The sequence below is a fragment of the Heptranchias perlo genome, unplaced genomic scaffold (genome assembly GCF_035084215.1).
Source record: "Heptranchias perlo isolate sHepPer1 unplaced genomic scaffold, sHepPer1.hap1 HAP1_SCAFFOLD_129, whole genome shotgun sequence".
Classification (NCBI taxonomy): Eukaryota; Metazoa; Chordata; class Chondrichthyes; order Hexanchiformes; family Hexanchidae; genus Heptranchias; species Heptranchias perlo.
Window position 1 is genome coordinate 658,904 of NW_027138527.1, and position 26,205 is coordinate 685,108.

General features: G+C 47.5%; 1 protein-coding gene across 2 annotated transcripts; it reads left to right on the forward strand.

Moving 5' to 3' along the window:
* The first annotated feature begins 1,432 nt into the window (after positions 1 to 1,432).
* On the forward strand, positions 1,433 to 25,870 carry LOC137308337 (NACHT, LRR and PYD domains-containing protein 3-like). 2 transcript variants are annotated; one of them, XM_067977137.1, is made up of 10 exons: positions 1,433 to 1,535; positions 10,690 to 10,785; positions 13,296 to 13,462; positions 13,779 to 13,950; positions 14,056 to 14,121; positions 18,976 to 20,752; positions 22,223 to 22,309; positions 22,469 to 22,639; positions 22,916 to 23,083; positions 23,256 to 25,870. In XM_067977137.1, exons 2-10 carry the CDS (start codon positions 10,722 to 10,724, stop codon positions 23,341 to 23,343), a joined length of 2,760 nt encoding a protein of 919 aa, XP_067833238.1. In that variant the 5' UTR covers positions 1,433 to 1,535; positions 10,690 to 10,721; the 3' UTR covers positions 23,344 to 25,870. The 2 variants fall into 2 exon arrangements, with proteins under 2 accessions (XP_067833238.1, XP_067833239.1); XM_067977138.1 differs by lacking the exons at positions 13,779 to 13,950; positions 14,056 to 14,121 and having other exon boundaries at positions 18,987 to 20,752.
* Positions 25,871 to 26,205: the final 335 nt, after the last annotated feature.

Sequence of the window (26,205 nt, forward strand, 5' to 3'; positions counted from 1 at the left end):
ACACTCTTTCACATTAGGGCAAATAAGAATTTTAAACGTTCATTTTCCATTTTTATAAGGAATGTTTACTGTAAATGTAAGAATCATTGTTTTTCCATCATTTCTTTGGTTAAATATGATCGTTTTTGCAGATTCAACAGTATTCGCTGCCTCATTTGCGTATCACCCATAAAAGGAAAGAGCGCCCCCCATTCGCCGGATGGAACGGAGCATTCCTGAATGGCTCTGCCCATTTCAGCTCATCTCTTGTTTCTTTACTCGTCCACCACCACCCTCCTTGCCTTGAATCATCATCATCATCCCTCTTGTCATTTAATCACTCCTGCCCTCCCACTCAATCTCAGACCTTGCCTTTTGTTCTTTCCTCCCCTATTTTGCCTGGCTCTGAAGTTGCTTAAAAACTGTTAAATCTTTTCAATTCTTCCAGTTCTGACGAAATATCATCGACCTCAAACGTTAACCTTGTTTTTTTCATAAAATTTGCAGCAATACAGTTGTCATATCACAATCCAAACGTGCACAATACAGATTATACAATTTGCAGGTTACATCAAATACTAGAACACATTGTACATAATTACAGTTTATGACAGTCTAGGGTGCCTCATTGCATTACACTCAATACAGGTGATTGATTACAGATTCATTACAGGTACATTACAGATTCATTACAGGTACATTACATCAATTTGAATTTTACATTCTGCCTGAGGGGGTTTTTAAGGGCATAAGAAATAGAAGCAGGAGTAGGCCATACGGCCACTCGATCCTGCTCCTCCATTCAATATGATCATGGCTGATCTTCTACATCAGCTCCCACTTTCCCGCCCTATCCCCATATCCCTTGATTCCCTGAGTGTCCACAGATGCTGGTTGACTGAATATTTCCAGTATTTTCTGTTTTTATTCCTGAAGCTGAACTCACGGTTACTGTGCATATGGGGAATTTTTTAATTTCAAAAATGTACTTTATTCATAAAATTTGTGAAGGTACAAATAGTACAATCCGAATAATACAATGACAGATCAGATCTGATAAACACAGTTCATCACACTCTGGGGAGTCTCATTACTGACAATGGTCACATGACATCGCCGTCTTGAGCTCGGATCACATGTCGGTCCGCAGATTGACGAGTTTCTGACGTCACACACGCCCTGTTGCCTGGTTACTGACGTCACGCGCGCTCCCGGCCCGCGCTGATTCGGTTTAACGGCCGCGCAGTTTTCAAATCAGCCGCCACGTGACCATAGCCGCCGTCCCCCCCCCCGCCTCGCGGTCAGTGAGTCGAGCTTGGGGCGGGGGCCGAGCTCCGATTGGTCAGCAGGGATGTCAATCAGCGGGTTCCGATCCAATCGCAGGGGCGGACTCTGGGAAGAGGGCGTTAATTGACGGTGAATGTCCGCAGTGCGCATGCCCCGACCCGCCCAACCCCGGATGGCGCGAAGTCGGCGGAGAAGAAGGCGGTTTGGAGGGAAAATGGCGGCGGAGGGGTAGCGAGTGAAATGGAGAGAGAGAGAGAGAGAGACAGAGGGTGAGTGTGCGGGACTGGGGGCCGCTCCGAGGGACCCTTCACCCCCCGCGGACGGCCCGAGCCGCCGCCCTGTGGATGGATGGATGGAGGGGCGGGCGGGTGGGTGAGGGGAGCCTGCGATCGGTCTCGGTGATCTCCCTCCTCCCTCCGGAGATGGCGGGGCGCGGGGAGATCTGTTGATCGGAGATTAGATCAGCCCGGGTCCCGGGACTGAGAGCCGGAGCTCCTTTAATCAAAACCCCCGCCCCGGGGATTGAATAAACTCCCGGGAAAAACAATCAGAGAGAAGGAGGAACTGAGGGGAGGGGGGGGTCTCAGTATTTGATGAACTGAGGGGGGGGGGGTCTCAGTATTTGATGAACTGAGGGGGGGTCTCAGTATTTGATGAACTGAGGGGGGGTCTCAGTATTTGATGAACTGAGGGGGGGTCTCAGTATTTGTTGAACTGAGGGGGGGGGTCTCAGTATTTGATGAACTGAGGGGGGGGGTCTCAGTATTTGATGAACTGAGGGGGGGTCTCAGTATTTGATGAACTGAGGGGGGGTCTCAGTATTTGATGAACTGAGGGGGGGGGTCTCAGTATTTGATGAACTGAGGGGGGGTCTCAGTATTTGATGAACTGAGGGGGGTCTCAGTATTTGATGAACTGAGGGGGGGGGTCTCAGTATTTGATGAACTGAGGGGGGGGTCTCAGTATTTGATGAACTGAGGGGGGGGTCTCAGTATTTGATGAACTGAGGGGGGGGTCTCAGTATTTGATGAACTGAGGGGGGGGTCTCAGTATTTGATGAACTGAGGGGGGGGTCTCAGTATTTGATGAACTGAGGGGGGGGTCTCAGTATTTGATGAACTGAGGGGGGGTCTCAGTATTTGATGAACTGAGGGGGGGTCTCAGTATTTGATGAACTGAGGGGGGTCTCAGTATTTGATGAACTGAGGGGGGGGTCTCAGTATTTGATGAACTGAGGGGGGGGGTCTCGGTATTTGATGAACTGAGGGGGGGTCTCAGTATTTGATGAACTGAGGGGGGTCTCAGTATTTGATGAACTGAGGGGGGGGGGGGGGTCTCAGTATTTGATGAACTGAGGGGGGGGGGGGTCTCAGTATTTGATGAACTGAGGGGGGGGGGGGGGTCTCAGTATTTGATGAACTGAGGGGGGGGGGGTCTCAGTATTTGATGAACTGAGGGGGGGGGTCTCAGTATTTGATGAACTGAGGGGGGGTCTCAGTATTTGATGAACTGAGGGGGGGTCTCAGTATTTGATGAACTGAGGGGGGGGTGTCTCAGTATTTGATGAACTGAGGGGGGGTCTCAGTATTTGATGAACTGAGGGGGGGGGGGTCTCAGTATTTGATGAACTGGGGGGGGGTCTCAGTATTTGATGAACTGAGGGGGGGGGGGTCTCAGTATTTGATGAACTGAGGGGGGGGTCTCAGTATTTGATGAACTGAGGGGGGGGTCTCAGTATTTGATGAACTGAAGGGGGGGTCTCAGTATTTGATGAACTGAGGGGGGGGGGTCTCAGTATTTGATGAACTGAGGGGGGGGGGTGTCTCAGTATTTGATGAACTGAGGGGGGGGTCTCAGTATTTGATGAACTGAGGGGGGGGTCTCAGTATTTGATGAACTGAGGGGGGGGTCTCAGTATTTGATGAACTGAGGGGGGGGTCTCAGTATTTGATGAACTGAGGGGGGGGGTCTCAGTATTTGATGAACTGAGGGTGGGTCTCAGTATTTGATGAACTGAGGGGGGGGGTCTCAGTATTTGATGAACTGAGGGGGGGGGTCTCAGTATTTGATGAACTGAGGGGGGGGGTCTCAGTATTTGATGAACTGAGGGGGGGGGTCTCAGTATTTGATGAACTGAGGGGGGGGGTCTCAGTATTTGATGAACTGAGGGGAGGGGTCTCAGTATTTGATGAACTGAGAGGGGGGGTCTCAGTATTTGATGAACTGAGGGGGGGTCTCAGTATTTGATGAACTGAGGGGGGGGGGTCTCAGTATTTGATGAACTGAGGGGGGGGTCCTCAGTATTTGATGAACTGAGGGGGGGGGTCCTCAGTATTTGATGAACTGAGGGGGGGGGGGGCTCAGTATTTGATGAACTGAGGGGGGAGGCTCAGTATTTGATGAACTGAGGGGGGAGGCTCAGTATTTGATGAACTGAGGGGGGGGGCTCAGTATTTGATGAACTGAGGGGGGGGGGCTCAGTATTTGATGAACTGAGGGGGGGTTCTCATTATTTGATGAACTGAGGGGGGGGGGTCTCATTATTTGATGAACTGAGGGGGGGGCGTCTCAGTATTTGATGAACTGAGGGGGGGGGGGTCTCAGTATTTGATGAACTGAGGGGTCGGTCTCAGTATTTGATGAACTGAGGGGGGGTCTCAGTATTTGATGAACTGAGGGGGGGGTCTCTATTTGGTGAACTGACTGGGCGTTTCGGTATTTGGTGAACTGACAGGGGGGTTTCGGTATTTGGTGAACTGAGGGGGGGGGGTCTCAGTATTTGATGAACTGAGGGGGGGGTTTCTCTATTTGATGAACTGAGGGGGGTCTCTGTTTTTGGTGAACTGAGAGATACTGATGAAACACAGTGAACAGTTCCGTTTTGTGGGAACTCACTTCCTCAAACTTTGGCTCGATCTGAGGAGGTGTTTTCTGATCCTTTGCCCCCAGACACCACTTGCTGAGTCTGATCCAACCTGTGATATGGACACGTGTCTTCTGGCAATTTAACTTGTTCAGTCCCAGTCTGTGTTGGATTTTACAAGTTGTTGATGGTTAAAGGTTGGGTTTCATCATCCTGCCGCTTGTCCCCAACACAAAATACACACGGATACTCAGTCACTCACTGATATACAGAGGCATCCTCCCTCTCACACACTCACTGATATACAGAGGCATCCTCTCTCTCTCCCACACTCACTGATATACAGAGGCATCCTCTCTCTCTCACGCACTTACTGATATACAGAGGCATCCTCTCTCTCTCACGCACTTACTGATATACAGAGGCATCCTCTCTCTCTCACACACTCACTGATATACAGAGGCATCCTCTCACAAACTCACTGATATACAGAGGCATCCTCTCTCTCTCCCACACTCACTGATATACAGAGGCATCCTCTCTCACACACTCACTGATATACAGAGGCATCCTCTCTCTCTCCCACACTCACTGATATACAGAGGCATCCTCTCTCTCTCACGCACTTACTGATACACAGAGGAATCCTCTCTCTCACACACTCACTGATATACAGAGGCATCCTCTCTCTCTCCCACACTCACTGATATACAGAGGCATCCTCTCTCTCTCACACACTCACTGATATACAGAGGCATCCTCTCTCTCTCACGCACTTACTGATATACAGAGGCATCCTCTCTCTCTCACACTCACTGAAAACAGAGGCATCCTATCACAAACTCACTGATATACAGAGGCATCCTCTCTCTCTCACGCACTTACTGATATACAGAGGCATCCTCTCTCTCACACACTCACTGATATAAAGAGGCATCCTCTCACAAACTCACTGATACACAGAGGCATCCTCTCTCACACACACACTCACTGCGATACAGAGGCATCCTCTCTCTCACACACACACTCACTGCGATACAGAGGCATCCTCTCTCTCACACACACACTCACTGCGATACAGAGGCATCCTCTCTCTCACACACACACTCACTGCGATACAGAGGCATCCTCTCTCTCACACACACACTCACTGCGATACAGAGGCATCCTCTCTCTCACTCACACACTCACTGGGATACAGAGGCATCCTCTCTCTCACACACTCACTGCGATACAGAGGCATCCTCTCTCTCACACACTCACTGATATACAGAGGCATCCTCTCTCTCACACACTCACTGATATACAGAGGCATCCTCCCTCTCACAAACTCACTGATATACAGAGGCATCCTCCCTCTCACACACTCACTGATATGCAGAGGCATCCTCTCTCTCACACACTCACTGATATGCAGAGGCATCCTCTCTCTCTCCCACACTCACTGATATACAGAGGCATCCTCTCTCACGCACTCACTGATATACAGAGGCATCCTCTCTCTCTCACACACTCACTGATATACAGTGACATCCTCTCTCTCACACACTCACTGATATACAGAGGCATCCTCTCTCTCTCACACACTCACTGATATACAGAGGCATCCTCTCTCTCACACACTCACTGATGTACAGAGGCATCCTCTCTCTCCCACACTCACTGATATGCAGAGGCGTCCTCTCTCACACACACACTCACTGCGATACAGAGGCATCCTCTCTCTCACACACACACTCACTGCGATACAGAGGCATCCTCTCTCTCACACACACACTCACTGCGATACAGAGGCATCCTCTCTCTCACACACACACTCACTGCGATACAGAGGCATCCTCTCTCTCACACACACACTCACTGCGATACAGAGGCATCCTCTCTCTCACTCACACACTCACTGGGATACAGAGGCATCCTCTCTCTCACACACTCACTGCGATACAGAGGCATCCTCTCTCTCACACACTCACTGATATACAGAGGCATCCTCTCTCTCACACACTCACTGATATACAGAGGCATCCTCTCTCTCACACACTCACTGATATGCAGAGGCATCCTCTCTCTCACACACTCACTGATGTACAGAGGCATCCTCTCTCTCACACACACACTCACTGCGATACAGAGGCATCCTCTCTCTCACACACACACTCACTGCGATACAGAGGCATCCTCTCTCTCACACACACACTCACTGCGATACAGAGGCATCCTCTCTCTCACACACACACTCACTGCGATACAGAGGCATCCTCTCTCTCTCTCACACACTCACTGATGTACAGAGGCATCCTCTCTCTCACACACACACTCACTGCGCTACAGAGGCATCCTCTCTCTCACACACACACTCACTGCGATACAGAGGCATCCTCTCTCTCACACACACACTCACTGCGATACAGAGGCATCCTCTCTCTCACACACACACTCACTGCGATACAGAGGCATCCTCTCTCTCACACACACACTCACTGCGATACAGAGGCATCCTCTCTCTCACACACACACTCACTGCGATACAGAGGCATCCTCTCTCTCACTCACACACTCACTGGGATACAGAGGCATCGTCTCTCTCACACACTCACTGCGATACAGAGGCATCCTCTCTCTCACACACTCACTGATATACAGAGGCATCCTCTCTCTCACACACTCACTGATATACAGAGGCATCCTCTCTCTCACACACTCACTGATATGCAGAGGCATCCTCTCTCTCACACACTCACTGATGTACAGAGGCATCCTCTCTCTCACACACACACTCACTGCGATACAGAGGCATCCTCTCTCTCACACACACTCACTGCGATACAGAGGCATCCTCTCTCTCACACACACACTCACTGCGATACAGAGGCATCCTCTCTCTCACACACACACTCACTGCGATACAGAGGCATCCTCTCTCTCTCTCACACACTCACTGATGTACAGAGGCATCCTCTCTCTCACACACACACTCACTGCGATACAGAGGCATCCTCTCTCTCACACACACACTCACTGCGATACAGAGGCATCCTCTCTCTCACACACACACTCACTGCGATACAGAGGCATCCTCTCTCTCACTCACACACTCACTGATATGCAGAGGCATCCTCTCTCTCACACACTCACTGATATGCAGAGGCATCCTCTCTCTCTCCCACACTCACTGATATACAGAGGCATCCTCTCTCACGCACTCACTGATATACAGAGGCATCCTCTCTCTCTCACACACTCACTGATATACAGTGACATCCTCTCTCTCACACACTCACTGATATACAGAGGCATCCTCTCTCTCACACACTCACTGATGTACAGAGGCATCCTCTCTCTCCCACACTCACTGATATACAGAGGCGTCCTCTCTCACACACACACTCACTGCGATACAGAGGCATCCTCTCTCTCACACACACACTCACTGCGATACAGAGGCATCCTCTCTCTCACACACACACTCACTGCGATACAGAGGCATCCTCTCTCTCACACACACACTCACTGCGATACAGAGGCATCCTCTCTCTCACACACACACTCACTGCGATACAGAGGCATCCTCTCTCTCACACACACACTCACTGCGATACAGAGGCATCCTCTCTCTCACTCACACACTCACTGGGATACAGAGGCATCGTCTCTCTCACACACTCATTGCGATACAGAGGCATCCTCTCTCTCACACACTCACTGATATACAGAGGCATCCTCTCTCTCACACACACACTCACTGGGATACAGAGGCATCGTCTCTCTCACACACTCATTGCGATACAGAGGCATCCTCTCTCTCACACACTCACTGATATACAGAGGCATCCTCTCTCTCACACACTCACTGATAGACAGAGGCATCCTCTCTCTCACACACTCACTGATATGCAGAGGCATCCTCTCTCTCACACACTCACTGATGTACAGAGGCATCCTCTCTCTCACACACACACTCACTGCGATACAGAGGCATCCTCTCTCTCACACACACACTCACTGCGATACAGAGGCATCCTCTCTCTCACACACACACTCACTGCGATACAGAGGCATCCTCTCTCTCACACACACACTCACTGCGATACAGAGGCATCCTCTCTCTCACACACACACTCACTGCGATACAGAGGCATCCTCTCTCTCACACACACACTCACTGCGATACAGAGGCATCCTCTCTCTCACACACACACTCACTGCGATACAGAGGCATCCTCTCTCTCACACACACACTCACTGCGATACAGAGGCATCCTCTCTCTCACTCACACACTCACTGGGATACAGAGGCATCCTCTCTCTCACACACTCACTGATATACAGAGGCATCCTCTCTCTCACACTCACTGATATACAGAGGCATCCTCTCTCTCACACACTCACTGCGATACAGAGGCATCCTCTCTCTCACACACTCACTGATACAGAGGCATCCTCCCTCTCACAAACTCACTGATATACAGAGGCATCCTCTCTCTCACACACTCACTGATATACAGAGGCATCCTCTCTCTCTCACGCAGTCACTGATATACAGAGGCATCCTCTCTCTCTCACACACTCACTGATATACAGAGGCATCCTCTCTCTCACACACTCTCTGATGTACAGAGGCATCCTCTCTCTCCCACACTCACTGATATACAGAGGCATCCTCTCTCTCTCACGCACTTACTGATATACAGAGACATCCTCTCTCTCATGCACTTACTGATATACAGAGACATCCTCTCTCTCTCACACTCACTGATATGCAGAGGCATCCTCTCTCTCTCACACTCACTGATATACAGAGGCATCCTCTCTCTCACACACTCACTGATATACAGAGACATCCTCTCTCTCACACACTCACTGATATACAGAGGCATCCTCTCTCTCACACACACACTCACTGCGATACAGAGGCATCCTCTCTCTCACACACACTCACTGCGATACAGAGGCATCCTCTCTCTCACACACACACTCACTGCGACACAGAGGCATCTTCTCTCTCACACATTCACTGATATACAGAGGCATCCTCTCTCTCTCACACACTCACTGATATACAGAGGCATCTTCTCGCTCACACACTCACTGATATACAGAGGCATCCTCTCTCGCTCACACACTCACTGATATACAGAGGCATCTTCTCTCTCACACATTCACTGATATACAGAGGCATCCTCTCTCGCTCACACACTCACTGATATACAGTGGCATCCTCTCTCTCACACATAATTCATATATAGTTTGGAGAAATTACTGATCCGAAACTTATTCACTCTTACATTTCCACAGTGGGGAAAAGAAAGGTCACTGACTGATAGTTTGATTGGAAGCACGTTCGTGAGACACACACAGGTGATTGGATAACAGCAGTGAAATCTACCACTTGAATATTTATGGTGTTTATTGAGATTGTGAGACCCCTGGCGACATTCTGTAGATAAATACTGTGCATCACCTAAATGTTTAAAGTTACATGATTCATAACATCATACATTAATGTTAATATTAGAACAGTGGTAAATCTCCTCACCTCCTACAGTGTTCACTCGTCCTAATATTAGAACAGTGGTAAATCTCCTCACCTCCTACAGTGCTCAGTTGTCATGTGCTGACAACATGAGTGATGTGGTAAATATATTCTAATAGAAGCACCAACCAGGACACATCTCCATGAACACACGGACAATATCGCTGCCCACAGCGACCAGAGGAATTAAACCCAGCTCTAACTATCTTTCTATCTATCTATATATCGATCTTGGATAGATAAATAGTTAGATAATCTATCCATCTATATATATATATATCTATCTATACAGAGGCATCCTCTCACAAACTCACTGATATACAGAGGCCCTATCTATTTATCTATCTATCTATCTTGTATAGATAGATAGATAGATAATCTGTGTCCATTCATTCTTTTTGAAGATGTTGGACCTTCTCCCCTGTTTGAACCTTCAGCCATGGTGGTGACAGACGTTCCCAGATTCTGATGTTCTGTAATAAATATAATATCTATCTATCTATCTATCTTGTATCGATAGATAGATAGATAGATAATCTATCTATCCATCTTGTATAGAGGATGTACTAGGAATACGGAACAAATCCAAAATATTAAACACTTCTGTGAATACAATAATACAATAGCACCAGAATGTAAAACTGGGTGAAGGGCTATTTAATTCATCAGTGATGATCCTGCTTCATATTTCCTTCCAGAATGTTCACTACCTCAGGTTGTAAGCTGGTACTGTGTGAGTAAATTGTACCAATGGGCGCTCCCAGTGCAGAGTCTCGGCCGACGGGAACTGGGTTGTGGAGATCAGCGGGACTCACTGGATTTCACTGGGCAGCTGTCTGTGTCACACCTGATGTGGAGCATTGATCATAACACTTGAGAAATGCTCGATCCCAGAAATAACGGCTCTTAAACTGATGGGGTTGGGGGGGAGGAGGAGGGACTTGGTTTCATATTTAAGAAGGCAACGCTCTCCTACTCATTTTAATATTTCTGTCTGACACTCTTATTAATATTATATTTATTACAGAGCATCAGAATCTGGGAACGTCTGTCACCACCATGGCTGAAGGTTCAAACAGGGGAGAAGGTCCAACATCTTCAAAAAGAATGAGAATAGACACAGGTAGGTTCAGAAAATTCATCAAAATATAATTTCTGTCCTGAAAAAGGGTCCAGATCACGAGCAAGAACCTGCAGCTCACACAGGAAGAGGTAACAGCACAGATACTGTGCAGATAGAGGGAAGTGAGTGACCATCTAGAGGGACAGTGCAGTCACAGGTGGAGGGATCTCTTGAGTACTGGAACTGTCCAATTGTTACCTGGTGTTGGGGACTGTAAGGTGGATAGAGACAGTGACTCAGAGGATCGTCTTCCTGAGTAACAGTGAGAGACCGGGGAGCAGGGGGACACCCCGAGTGGGGCTGGGGGTGAGAGGTCGGTGGGTCACAGAAATAGTACAGTGATAGTGGTGGGAGATTTTATAGTCAGGGTATAGCCCAGAGCTGGTCCCGAATAGTAAGTTGCTGCCCTGGTGTCAGAGGGAAGAACATCCTGGAACAGGTGGGACCATCTCTGAAAGAAAGGAGAGCGCTGAATAGTCATGGTCGGAACCAATAGCACGGATAGGGATACGTTTATAGAGGGAATATTAAGACTGAGGCTCTAGACTATAAAACAAGGCCTCCAGGTGGTGATCTCCGGATTGTTTTACATGAGGCCACTTGAGCGAAATATGAGGCAGGTATGGCTGCAAGGCTGGAGCAGGAGGGAAGGGTTCACGGTCCTGGGGACTAGAGTGAGTTCAGGGAGAAAGGAAGGGACAGTCACGGTCTGAACCGGCCAACAATGGTTTTACAGACTGGGTGAATGGAGCAGGAGGGAAGGGTTCATGGTCTTGGGGACGAGAGTGAGTTCAGGGAGAAGGGAAGGGGCGGTCACGGTCTGAACCGACCAACAATGGTTTTACAGACTGGGTGAATGGAGCAGGAGGGAAGGGTTCACGGTCTTGGGGATAGAGTGAGTTCAGGGAGAAGGAAAGGGACGGTCACGGTCTGAACCGACCAACAATGGTTTTACAGACTGGGTGAATGGAGCAGGAGGGAAGGGTTCACGGTCTTGGGGATAGAGTGAGTTCAGGGAGAAGGAAAGGGACGGTCACGGTCTGAACCGACCAACAATGGTTTCACAGACTGGGTGAATGGAGCCGTGGGAGTGTTTCAGCAGATATGACTGGAGGATGGGAAATATCCAGGTCTGAGACTAGAGAGTGGAATTAATAAAACTGTTGGAGCAGAACAGAAGATGTATGAAATATTGAAAAGTTATCAGCAGGAAAAAAGGAAGATGGTTTTGAAAGATAGAGATAAAGTCACTTGGTATTAAAAAGAAAAGCAAAGAAACGGAAACTGGTCAACATTCCAAAAAATCGGTGTTGGGATTGTGTGTTATGTCTGGGAATATACAAATCATTCGAAACATATTCGGAAAGTCAGAAGTGTAAGAGATGTGATCTTATATCTGTAAGACAGGGCCTGAGTTTTCACAGGGCTCAGAGCGAAATGTTTCTGATTAAAACATTTTGAGGGGAGAGAAAAATAGCTCTGGACGCCAGTATTAATAAAAGGTTCTAAGACAGAACGAGAACAAAAACAACTTGTATTTATATAGCGCCTTCAATGTAGTAAAACGATACAGGGTGTGATTATCAAACAAAATTTGACACCGAGTCAAATAAGGAGATATTAGGACAGGTGACCAAAAGCTTGGGTAAAGAGGCAGGTTTTAAAGAGCATCTTAAAGGAGAAGAGAGAGAAGGAGAGGTTTCAAACTTAAGGATGTTCCACGGAGTGATGTTAAGAGAGAATCCGTATGAACGCAGTTAAGCAATAGGAAGGGAAATAGCACAATTTTCAGTGGGTTTTGCAGGCCAACAAGCAGTGGAGGTGAAATAGAGGGGGAACTGGGCGAAACTGGTTGTGGATGAAGTTTTGGGGAGATAAAAAATATTTGCTTTAGTTTCTAAAAATGGAAGTGAAAATGTTGGTGTACGAGAGGAGGATGTGGGCCCAGAGTTAGAGATAACTGTAGAGAGGATTTGAATCAGAGAAACATCGCCGAGGTAGATAAATCACTGGGCCCAGAGATAACACACCCGAGGCTGTTAAAGGAATTCAGAGAGGAGATAGGAGAGACTCTGATCATAATTTCTCAATCCTCATTTGTTATTAAAAATATCCAGGTGGACTGAAGGAGCCCAAGTAATGTCTCTGATAAAATAGGGAGAGAGGGTCAACGGGTAACTGGAGACCAATTAGTCTCCGTCAGCAGTGGGCAAACCCCTTGAATCTGTAATTCCAGGTCGAATTAGTAAACATTTAGAGATACAGGGGATGATCAGGGAAGGCTGGAACTGATTCGCTGCAGACAAGTCGTATTTGACAAATTTAATACAGCTTTGTTGAGAGGTGACTTGATCGGTCGATGGAATGTAGCACAGGCGGTGTATATGAGTTTTCAGAAGGTGTTTGATAATGTGTCCACAGGAGGCTTCAGCCGTTTGGTATAAGAGGAAATGTAGCTGCCTGGATAGAAAGTCGATAATGTGTTTAGTTTTCTCCATTTTTGTTCACAGATCCGAACACTGCAATCACTGAGTTCCTGACAAAGTGCGACGATTACCTGCTGTTCCAGTTGACGAAATTCTACCGGGACAGACTAGAACAGGCTATTGAAGGAGGGGTGGACGGAGTCAGCTCCTTGTTAACATACGAGACACATTTCAGTGGGCAGGAACATCGGGTAAGTGGGAGGGACACAGAATGAGTTTGGATTATTTAAACATCACAGAATTAACAGGATATCAGATCGTGGAAACACAGAATTTTAAAGAACAGAAACAGGCCAAATAAGAAAGAAATGGGTCAAACTGAAAATACAGTGAATCTGATACAATGATACGAAGAGTTGAAAATACCCAGTGGATTGGTCGGTGTCTGTACAAAGGACAGGGGAACGGTTCGGGTATAACTCTTGTGTGGACTGAAAACAAAAGGGAAACAGTTTCTGTGGAAATGCGAAAAGGAGGGACCAATATATTAATTATTATTCTTTACAGAAAGTCGTTGATCTCGTGGAGAAGGGAAACAGGGCGGACAGTTCCAAACTTGTCCTAAATCTGGTGATGGAGAAAGGCTCTCGGGCCCGAAGGGTGATGTGGGAATCCTTTGTGAAAATGCACCATGCGGTACCAAAGTTGGACAAAATACTGAAAGAGATGCAGGAACTTGGTACAGTAAAATCAGACACTGAATTCAATTTCGGATTGAAACACAACAGAATTTACTATAATATTACACAGATCAGATTTCATGAAAGCTCATTGATTTAAACAGGTCCTGATCCATTTGATTATATGAACATCGGACGAGGTTTATCTGAAATACCCAGTCACCTGAAAGGTAAATCATGAAGTGGAGATTTTAAACCGTTTATTTCACTTCTGAGAATCAGAATGTTTGACTGTAGTCATTTGTTTAGAGATTGTCACAATCTGGGAATCATAAGTTCAAAAGGTGGAGGGAACAGAAATTAACCTCGTTTGGATTCGACATCAATACTCAACTATTCTGCGTAGATTCAAGTTACAATTGACAAGATTTTTGACACATCCTGTAAATATGCGGAGTTTGCATTTTTTCACTTTATCAGGCTGCTGATCGCTATCACTTGTTAAATCCCCATACACACCTGGCAGGATCCTGATACACTGAATCCCCAAACACACCTGGCAGGATCCTGATACACTGTGAATCCCCATACACATCTGGCAGGATCCTGATACACTGTGAATCCCCATACACACCTGGCAGGATCCTGATACACTGAATCCCCAAACACACCTGGCAGGATCCTGATACATTGTGAATCCCCATACACACCTGGCAGGATCCTGATACACTGTGAGTCCCCATACACACCTGGCAGGATCCTGATACATTGTGAATCCCCATACACATCTGGCAGGATCCCGATACACTGTGAATCCCCAATACACATCTGGAAGGATCCTGATACACTGTGAATCCCCATACACACCTGGCAGGGTCCTGATACACTGTGAATCCCCATACACCTCTGGCAGGATCCTGATACATTGTGAATCCCCATACACATCTGGCAGGATCCTGATACACTGTGAATCCCCATACACACCTGGCAGGGTCCTGATACACTGTGAATCCCCATACACACCTGGCAGGATCCTGATACATTGTGAATCCCCATACACATCTGGCAGGATCCCGATACACTGAATCCCCATACACATCTGGCAGGATCCTGATACACTGTGAATCCCCATACACACCTGGCAGGGTCCTGATACACTGTGAATCCCCATACACACCTGGCAGGATCCTGATACACTGTGAATCCCCATACACATCTGGCAGGATCCCGATACACTGTGAATACCCATACACATCTGGCAGGATCCTGATACACTGTGAATCCCCATACACACCTGGCAGGATCCTGATATACTGTGAATCCCCACACACACCTGGCAGGATCCTGATACACTGCGAATCCCCATGCACACCTGCCAGGATCCTGATATACTGTGAATCCCCATACACACTTGGCTGGATCCTGATACACTGTGAATCCCCATACACACCTGGCAGGATCCTGATATACTGTGAATCCCCATACACACCTGGCAGGATCCTGATATACTGTGAATCCCCACACACACCTGGCAGGATCCTGATACACTGCGAATCCCCATGCACACCTGCCAGGATCCTGATATACTGTGAATCCCCATACACACTTGGCAGGATCCTGATACACTGTGAATCCCCATACACACCTGGCAGGATCCTGATATACTGTGAATCCCCATACACACCTGGCAGGATCCTGATATACTCTGAATCTCCATACACACCTGGCAGGATCCTGATATACTGTGAATCCCCATACACACCTGGCAGGATCCTGATTTACTGTGAATCCCCATACACACCTGGCAGGATCCTGATATACTGTGAATCCCCATACACACCTGGCAGGATCCTGATATACTCTGAATCTCCATACACACCTGGCAGGATCCTGATACACTGTGAATCCCCATACACACCTGGCAGGATCCCGATACACTGTGAATACCCACACACACCTGGCAGGATCCTGATATACTATGAATCCCCACACACAACTCCAATGTGCCCCACAGATGCTTTGGGCTCACAATTAATGAGCAGTGCTTTGAGCCAGACGTCACGGTTTATCTGCGCCACTAGAAATCTGCTCACAATCACCTGTGGGGAAAGAGGTGAGAAATGCAAAATGTTAAAAATTTTATCATTTCACAGACGTCAAAGTGTTCGATCTGATCTGAGAAGATGTACAGATGTTCACACAATCGATCATTAATCCGTGGAGAAATGTGAGGGAAAGGCAATGTTCAGGGTAATTCGGAAGTTATGGGCTAGCCTCCGAATGGTAGTGAAAGAGAGAACCTTATTCTGCTCAAAAAATAGCCCTTTTACTCAGAGGTGTTTCGATCCAATGTAATTTCCCAAACCTGCATTGTATGAAATTCAGACCAAAATAAAACAACGGAGTATAATTACTGGGAAAACAGTTGAAATGAACTGTGAATCTTTTCTGCTGTAACATTAAACTGAGTGATGTGGGCAGTAGTATTTTTAATTCTAATCGGTGATATGACAGGACTGTTATAAAAGCACATTTGTTGTTGGTGTAAAACGGCTGAAAAAATGTTCGCAATTTCTGAAACACAATATAACAGGAGAATGATTAGAGACAGGAAAAGGCCATTTGGCCCAAAGATGCTTGTCCCTGTTCGAGAGATGACCCGACCTACCCCATCTCTCAGTGTACCCACAGAAACACGTTCAATTGCCTCTTGACCCCACTTACACTGCCCCTTTAATGTCCTTGCCAGGCTCTCTGGACCCTTGGGTGAGAAAATTACCCTGATTTCCCTTCCCCGTTATTAATTATTTTGTTGATTGTGAGCCTGTTTCCTGTTTCCATTTAGTATATTCAAGACTGAGATCGATAGATTTTTGGACACTAAGGGAATCAATGTATATGTGGACAGGGTGGGCAAGTGGATTTGAGGGAGATCAGCCATGAGCTTAATGAATGGCGGCGGAGGCTCGAGGGGCCGTATGGCCTACACCTGCTTCTATTTCTTATGTTCTTACTAATGTTGGGAATTCCATTGAAACATTTCAATCCTGAATTCGCTTGCACAAACAAAATACACCAAACCCTCTCACCACTCCCTCAACCTAAAGTCCGAGTACCTTACATCATCATTCTGATTCCCCTCTGTACCTACAGAATGGCAGTAATCATTACCTGTGAAAAAGTGATTATAGAAATGTATGTAATACCCCAGATAACCTGCCCGAGTCCTGAATCAACAGCAACTTAACTCCTGTCTATTCAATCTAACCTTCTCCCAATACACACAACACCCCAGATAACCTGCACCAGTCCTGAATCAATAGCAACTTAACTCCTGCCTATTCAATCTAATCTTCTCCAAATACACACAACACCCCAGATAACCTGCACCAGTCCTGAATCAACAGCAACTTAACTCCTGCCTATTCAATCTAACCTTCTCCCAATACACACAACACCCCAGATAACCTGCACCAGTCCTGAATCAACAGCAACTTAACTCCTGCCTATTCAATCTAACCTTCTCCCAATACACACAACACCCCAGATAACCTGCACCAGTCCTGAATCAATAGCAACTTAACTCCTGCCTATTCAATCTAACCTTCTCCCAATACACAACACCCCAGATAACCTGCCCCAGTCCTGAATCAACAGCATCTTAACTCCTGCCTATTCAATCTAACCTTCTCCCAATACACACAACACCCCAGATAACCTGCCCGAGTCCTGAATCAATAGCAACTTAACTCCTGCCTATTCAATCTAACCTTCTCCCAATACACACAACACCCCAGATAACCTGCACCAGTCCTGAAACAATAGCAGTTTAACTCCTGCCTATTCAATCTAATCTTCTCCCAATACACACAACACCCCAGATAACCTGCACCAGTCCTGAAACAATAGCAACTTAACTCCTGCCTATTCAATCTAATCTTCTCCCAATACACACAACACCCCAGATAACCTGCACCAGTCCTGAATCAACAGCAACTTAACTCCTGCCTATTCAATCTAACCTTCTCCCAATACACACAACACCCCAGATAACCTGCACCAGTCCTGAATCAACAGCAACTTAACTCCTGCCTATTCAATCTAACCTTTTCCCAATACACACAACACCCCAGATAACCTGCACCAGTCCTGAATCAACAGCAACTTAACTCCTGCCTATTCAATCTAACCTTCTCCCAATACACACAACACCCCAGATAACCTGCACCAGTCCTGAATCAATAGCAGTTTAACTTCTGTCATCGTCTTATTCCTCTCCGTGGCTTCACACTTGCAATAATATTCCTCCAGTGACTACAAGTGCCCACAATACCCCAGGTAACCTGTCCAGGACCTGATACACTAACAGTGGGACTTCTGTCCATTCACAGTCTGTTTCTCTCCTAGTGCCCACAATATCCCAGATAACCTGCCCGAGGTCTGATAGAATAACAGTGGAACTTATGCCCATTCACAGTCTGTTTCTCTCCCAGTGCCCACAATATCCCAGATAACCTGCCCGAGGTCTGATAGAATAACAGTGGAACTTCTGGCCATTCACAGTCTGTCCCTCTCCCAGTACACAAAATACCCCAGATAACCTGCCTGAGGTCTGATACTATAACAGTGGAACTTATGCCCATTCACAGTCTGTCCCTCTCCCAATGCACACTATAACCTATTTCCCATTTCCGCAGAGGGTCAGCACCACTGACAGTTTCATAAATTATTCCACTGGAACTTCAAGTTTCGTATACCAGAATCACGTTTGGATTTGTAATGAGATGTCCATAGTACAGGGCAGGGCTGATAGTATTAATCATCAGAGGGAAAATATCACCTTCATCGAAATCTCCATGTTCAGTAAATATTAGAATCAAGTGAGGATTTCAAACTTTTCTCCGCCGTGATTCACTTTCAAGCGAGGTTTTCAGTAACTGAGTTTAATTTCCTGCTCGCACCTCCATTGAAGCTGTGAATTCAATCTCGCAACATTTTACTGAATAGTAAAGTGATATTGAGGATTTATTTTTATGTCAAAGTAACTAACATTGAGAACCACTTTCTGTCTGTTCTAATTGAAGATGTTCAACAGAAACACAAGGAAACACTCCGGGTCCAAACTGAAACACTGAGAGTGAACACGATCCTAATAAAGGAGAAGGTTAAGATTTTCCAGCTGGTCACTCTATACACTGAGCTAACGGTCATTTCTACTGTTCGAGATCGGACACTTGTAGAACATGAACTGCTGGCAAGAGGCCGAGACCATGAAGAGTGGAGAGAGAAACATCTCCGGAGAGAACTGGAAAAAATCCGAACTGATCAACTGTTCCACAGCAGTTTTTCCCAGAGAAAATCCAAATCTGGGAGTTCAGCAGCAGTGAGCGGAGTCGCGGGGATTGGAAAAACAACAATGGTACAAAAGATTGTTTATGACTGGGCGACTGGGAAAATATACCCACACTTTCAATTTGTTTTCAGTTTTAAATTCGGGGATTTGAACGCTATTAACTGTCGAATAAACCTGAGGAATCTGATACTGGATCTGTATCCTTACTTTGGGAATATTCTGGGAGAGCTCTGGAAGAACCCAGAGGGATTACTGTTTATATTCGATGGTTTAGATGAATTCAAGGAGAGTATCGATTTTGATAACAATCGGATAAATACAGAGGCTGATTACATCTGCACAGATCCTGAAGACCAGTGTGAAGTGTCTGACATTGTGTACAGTTTAATACAGCACAAGCTGCTCCCAGGATGTTCAGTGCTAGTGACCAGCCACCCCACTGCATTACATTTATTGGAAAAGGCTGAGATCAGTGTCTGGGCTGAAATCCTGGGATTTGTTGGTGAAGAACGGAAGGAATATTTCAACAAGTTTTTTGAAGATCAGGCGGTGGCAGCAGCTGTTTTCAAACATGTGGAGGAGAACGAGATCCTGTACACCATGTGTTACAACCCTTCCTACTGCTGGATCCTCGGTCTGTCACTGGGTCCCTTCTTCACACAAAGAGACAGAAAACAGCAGCGAGTTCCCAGGACCATCACCCAACTATATTCCTACTATATTTACAACATTCTGAAAAACCATGGCCGAGAGATTGAATCCCCCCGTGATGTGTTACTGAAGGCCGGTGAGATGGCCTTCACAGGAGTCTCCGAGAAGAAGATTGTGTTTAGAAATGGAGATTTGATCAAGTACAATCTGCAACCTTCCCAGTTCCTGTCTGGGTTCATGATGGAACTTTTGGAGAGAGATGATTCTACCCAGAGTGTGGTTTACACATTCCCGCACCTCACCATCCAAGAGTTTGTAGCTGCACTCGCACAATTCCTGACTCCAGATCCTGGGGACATCCGGAAACTCCTCAGTGAAGCCTTCAGCAAGGACGATGGGAGATTTGAGATATTTCTCCGTTTTTTTGTTGGTCTCTCCTCCTCACAGTCAGCTCGGCCCCTGGAGGAGTTTCTGGGTCCATTTCTTCATCAAACAATCTGTGGAGTGATTGACTGGGTGAAGGCGAAGGTTGAAGGACAGATTGGAAACATAACGAATAAATTTGGAGACACAGAGAATGAAACCGGTAAAAGGGACCTCCTGAACACATTCCACTACCTGTTTGAGTCTCAAAATCAAACACTGGCTCGGGTCACAGTGGGATCTGTGGAAATACTTAAATTTGGACATCTAACTTCATGGAAAGCATTGCGACTGACCCTGATTGACTGTGCGGTGCTGTCTCATGTCATTGGACTCTGTGATACAATAAAACACCTCGATCTGGAGAACTGCTCTATTCAGTGTGAAGGACTCCAGCGGCTGGGACCCGCACTGCACAAATGCCAGGTGTTGAGGTAACTGTTCATTTGTCTCTAACTGTTGGGCCAATTTTGAAACAGTCACGGATTGTATTGTTGCTCCGCAATGAAGGGAAACAAACAGTTCAGTTGAACCAGGGAGAAGCAAATTCAACACAAATATGACAAATGATAAAAGCATCGGTTAGTAATTCCCTAGGGATTGAAGAATCTAAAATGGATTCTGATGAACACGTCAGGATTTTACAGTCTTTATCCGATCAGTAAATACAGGTCACTGAAAGAGTGATAATTGAATTGCAATAAATGATATGTATAGCTGCAGCAGTCTGTGTGTCGAGTCATCCCACCCACTTACCGAGGTGTGGGGGCTAGTGACGGTCACCGGACTGTCAACATGTGTAGGAGAGGGAAGCAGAAACACCAAACATTCAGTCATAAAGAGCAAAACACAGATTTCGGGCAGTCAACCGTCAGTGGGCGAGCTGAGCTTTCCCGGCAGGACGTCGGTCCGTCATGTTAACTCATCAATGACATAGCCCTTCACACTCTCCAATACATCCACCATCTCTTCACCCAGCTGGCAGCACTCGTGCCTCTGAGTCAGACGGTCGTGGATTCAGGCCCCTCGCTCATTAATCCAGGCCGAAAATTCAGTGGGATTTGGAAACTAAAATCTGCTGGTCGAAAGGTTGAAATCGAACGGGTTGTGGCGTATTCGCCCAGGAGTATAGACATACACCGGCCAGCGGTGGGGCCTCACACACAGCGGGAGGCTCCTGGGTTAACCAAGGGGCAGTGAACCAGGGAATTTCCCATAATCTGCCCCCTGTGTGTGAGGTCCCGCTCGGGGAGGGAACTTCAGAAAATTCCCCATAAACTGTCGGGCCCGTTAAACCTAAAATAAATGTGGAGCCATTTTAGTGGGAATAAAGAGAGAGCCTCCCCTCCCCTATAAACTAGGAGCAAAGGGACATTTAAAACTTGTAACGGGACAGAATAAATTCTCCTTGTTACATGAAATCCTGTGGGACGGATTTTACAGCAGCCGTTAGCGCCGTTTCACAATATAACTCACTCCGAGTTATTATACAGATTAATATAATACTGCATAATTTACAAGAAATCACCGCTTTATCATTTAATTCGGGGAAAATCATCACATTCCCATTAAATGTAGGCTTTAAGAAGCAGCAGAAATGAGACACGTTTTCCCAAACATGAAGGGACCGTCCAGGAGGGTAATTCTGATCATCAGGGAATGAGACCGGACTGAGGGACATTTAAAGGCTTCACACAGACAGCACTTTATTTAATAAATACATTTACTGACAGTCCGTGAATATATGGGCCGTTGGACAGAGTGAGATTCATTGTCAGTGACAGGGAAATCTGGTTATTAATTTCCTGAAGATTTTTCAATTCTTTCCTGTAATATCAGAGACATTGTATCAGATCGAGGATTGGATTCAGTTTGTTTCTCACTCTCTGTCTGTTTGTGTTCAGACTGGGGAGGAATGAACTGGGAGATTCAGGAGTGAAACTAGTGTCTGCGGCTCTGGGAAACCCGGACTGTAAAATACAGGAACTGGGGTAAGTACCAGACTGTGTGAGATTGTGTTTATAATAACCGGATGTCTCCCACCGTATATTAACGTCAGTATAAGCAATCATAATACAAATAAATACTGGGAATTTACTCTCATTCCTGTTATCTCTGCTTGTCTCTCTCTCTCTCTCTCTGATCTACAGGTTATGGGATAACGATCTCACAGATTCTTGTACCGATTATCTCTCCAACGCTCTCAGTACAAACCGGTCACTGACGGAGCTGAATCTGGGTAAGAATAAACTGGGAGATTCAGGAGTGAAACTATTGTCTGCGGCTCTGAGGAACCCGGACTGTAAAATACAGAAACTGCAGTAAGTATCAGACTGTGTAAGAATGTGTTTATAATAACTGAATGTCTGACACTGCACTTTATTATTAGTACAAGTAATAGTGTTATTAATAAATACTGTACATATTATTAGTGTCAGTAATAGTGTTACTAATAATAATTTACAGTGTTTATTAATATCAGTAACAGTGTTATTAATAAGGACTGTACAATTTTATTAGTATCAGTAATATTGTTATTAATCAACACTGGGGATTTACCCTGATTCTTGTTATTTCTCTCTCTCTCCGATCCCCAGTCTGGATGATGTCGGTCTCACAGATTCTTGTACCGAGGATCTCGTCTCTGCTCTCAGTACAAACCGGTCACAGACGATTCTGGACCTGGGATTAAACTCCTTCACAGACCGATCTGTCCCCGCTCTCCGCTCCCTCATACTGACCCGCAGGAGTCTGAAGCGGATCTGGTGAGTGTTTGTGTTAATGTTTAATGTAATAAATAAAATATCACTGGGATTCAGTCCCTCTTATGGGTAATATTTGTCTGTAATTATTATTGAAATATTAACCCCAGTCTCCCTGTTATTTACACTGTTGTTCAATATGTTTATTTCCTGTTTAATCTTTAATCTGTTTCAGGTTGATGGGGAATCGGTTCAGTCCAAATGGAAAGAGACACCTGGAGTCACTGCGGGAATCCAGACCCGGACTGAGTGTGGGAGTCTGAACATTTCAATTTCCAACCATTTCTGGTCTCATGAAATGAACATTTTTGGCCGATTCTCTGTCCCTCCCCTTTAATCGGCCGCGCTCCAGGTTTAAATCCCAACGGCCCTTTAAGGGTTTCCAGCTCGAGCTGAGCGAGCGTCGTCTCCCATTGTGACGTCAGAGGCCCAGCGACAGGGTCTCGAGACTCAGTCACCCGGTCCCACAGCGCTGATTCTGCCGGATATCCGGGGCTGGATGGTCCCCAATGGGGAACTGGGTCAATGTACAGACAGGAAGGGCCCAGAGTGGGGCTCAGTCTGGGCTGCAGTGAGACACTGGGTCAATGTACAGACAGGAAGGGCCCAGGGTGGGGCTCAGTCTGGGCTGCAGTGGGACACTGGGTCAATGGACAGACAGGAAGGGCCCAGGGTGGGGCTCAGTCTGGGCTGCAGTGGGACACTGGGTCAATGTACAGACAGGAAGGGCCCAGGGTGGGGCTCAGTCTGGGCTGCAGTGGGACACTGGGTCAATGTACAGACAGGAAGGGCCCAGGGTGGGGCTCAGTCTGGGCTGCAGTGGGACACTGGGTCAATGTACAGACAGGAAGGGCCCAGGGTGGGGCTCAGTCTGGGCTGCAGTGGGACACTGGGTCAATGTACAGACAGGAAGGGCCCAGGGTGGGGCTCAGTCTGGGCTGCAGTGGGACACTGGGTCAATGTACAGACAGGAAGGGCCCAGGGTGGGGCTCAGTCTGGGCTGCAGTGGGACACTGGGTCAATGTACAGACAGGAAGGGCCCATGGTGGGACTCAGTCTGGGCTGCAGTGGGACACTTGGTCAATGTACAGACAGGAAGGGCCCAGGGTGGGGCTCAGTCTGGGCTGCAGTGGGACACTGGGTCAATGTACAGACAGGAAGGGCCCAGGGTGGGGCTCAGTCTGGGCTGCAGTGGGACACTGGGTCAATGTACAGACAGGAAGGGCCCAGAGTGGGGCTCAGTCTGGGCTGCAGTGGGACACTGGATCAATGTACAGACAGGAAGGGCCCAGGGTGGGGCTCAGTCTGGGCTGCAGTGGGAAACTGGGTCAATCTACAGACAGGAAGGGCCCAGAGGGGGGCTCAGTCTGGGCTGCAGTGGGACACTGGGTCAATGTACAGACAGGAAGGGTCCAGGATAGGGTTCATTCTGGGCTGCAGTGGGACACTGGGTCAATGGACAGACAGGAAGGGCCCAGGGTGGGACTCAGTCTGGGCTGCAGTGGGACACTGGGTCAATGTACAGACAGGAAGGGCCCAGAGTGGGGCTCAGTCTGGGCTGCAGTGGGACACTGGGTCAATCTACAGACAGGAAGGGCCCAGAGTGGGGCTCAGTCTGGGCTGCAGTGGGACACTGGATCAATGTACAGACAGGAAGGGCCCAGGGTGGGGCTCAGTCTGGGCTGCAGTGGGACACTGGGTGAATCTACAGACAGGAAGGGCCCAGAGTGGGGCTCAGTCTGGGCTGCAGTGGGACACTGGGTCAATGTACAGACAGGAAGGGTCCAGGATAGGGTTCATTCTGGGCTGCAGTGAGACACTGGGTCAATGTACAGACAAGAAGGGCCCAGGGTGGGGCTCATTCTGGGCTGCAGTGGGACATTGGGTCAATGTACAGACAGGAAGGGCCCAGAGTGGGGCTCAGTCTGTGCTGCAGTGGGACACTCGGTCAATGTACAGACAGGAAGGGCCCAGGATGGAACTCAGTCTGGGCTGCAGTGGGACACTGGGTCAATGTAGAGACAGGAAGGGCCCAGAGTGGGGCTCAGTCTGGGCTGCAGTGGGACACTGGGTCAATGTGCAGACAGGAAGGGTCCAGGATAGGTCTCATTCTGGGCTGCAGTGGGACACTGGGTCAATGTACAGACAGGAAGGGCCCAGGGTGGGGCTCATTCTGGGCTGCAGTGGGACACTCGATTAATGTACAGACAGGCAGGGCCCAGAGTGGGGCTCAGTCTGTGCTGCAGTGGGACACTCCGTCAATGTACAGACAGGAAGGGCCGAGGATGGAGCTCAGTCTGGGCTGCAGTGGGACACTGGGTCAATGTACAGACAGGAAGGGCCCAGGGTGGGGCTCATTCTGGGCTGCAGTGAGACACTGGGTCAATGTACAGACAGGAAGGACCCAGGATGGGGCTCAGTCTGGGCTGCAGTCGGACACTGATATTTGGATTCGGTACTTCTGGGTGCCTCTCCCAGTGACGAGTCAGAATCTGGAACGTATCCCTGTGCACTGTGCCTTCAGCTGCCGAGGCCCTAAGCTCTGGAATTCACTCCCTAAACCTTGCCACCTCTCCGCCTCTCTCTCCTCCTTTACTATGCTCCTTAAGAACCCCCTCTTTGACCAAGCTTTTGACCACCTGTCCTAATATTTCCTAATGTGGCTCAGTGTCAACTTATTTCTGATTGCTCCTGTGAAGCACCTTGGGATGTTTTACTACTATAAAGGCGCTATGTAAATTTAAGTTGTTGTCCGTGTGCTGTGTTAATAAAACTCCACCGTTTGCTTCAGCTCCGGCCTGGTCTCCTCATTATTTAAAAATAAAATTACTGGTTTTCGTATTTTGAAATATTGAATAAAGGTTCCTGGAAACTGCATCACACATCCTCCAACTGGTACCACAGATGTGACCGGTCGGTCTATTAACCGGGTGGGTCTTGCGCGGGGTGGGGGAGCTCAGCTGGGACTCCACAAAATGGCCGACCGACATGCGACGTAAAATGGCCGCAATGCAATTCAAAATGACTGCCATGCAACTTTTGGAAAATGGCCGCCAAGAACTAGCCAGCAATATCAAGAATGATATTTCACTGAAGCAGTCCATTCGGCCCTTCGTGCCTGTGCA

Excerpts from the sequence above, each read along its gene's own strand:
- LOC137308337 (XM_067977137.1), top strand. The coding sequence starts at position 10,722 with ATGGCTGAAGGTTCAAACAGGGGAGAAGGTCCAACATCTTCAAAAAGA. Across the intron at positions 10,786-13,295 it reads AAGAATGAGAATAGACACAG|ATCCGAACACTGCAATCACT; the intron begins GTAGGTTCAGAA and ends TTTTGTTCACAG. Across the intron at positions 23,084-23,255 it reads AGGAGTCTGAAGCGGATCTG|GTTGATGGGGAATCGGTTCA; the intron begins GTGAGTGTTTGT and ends AATCTGTTTCAG.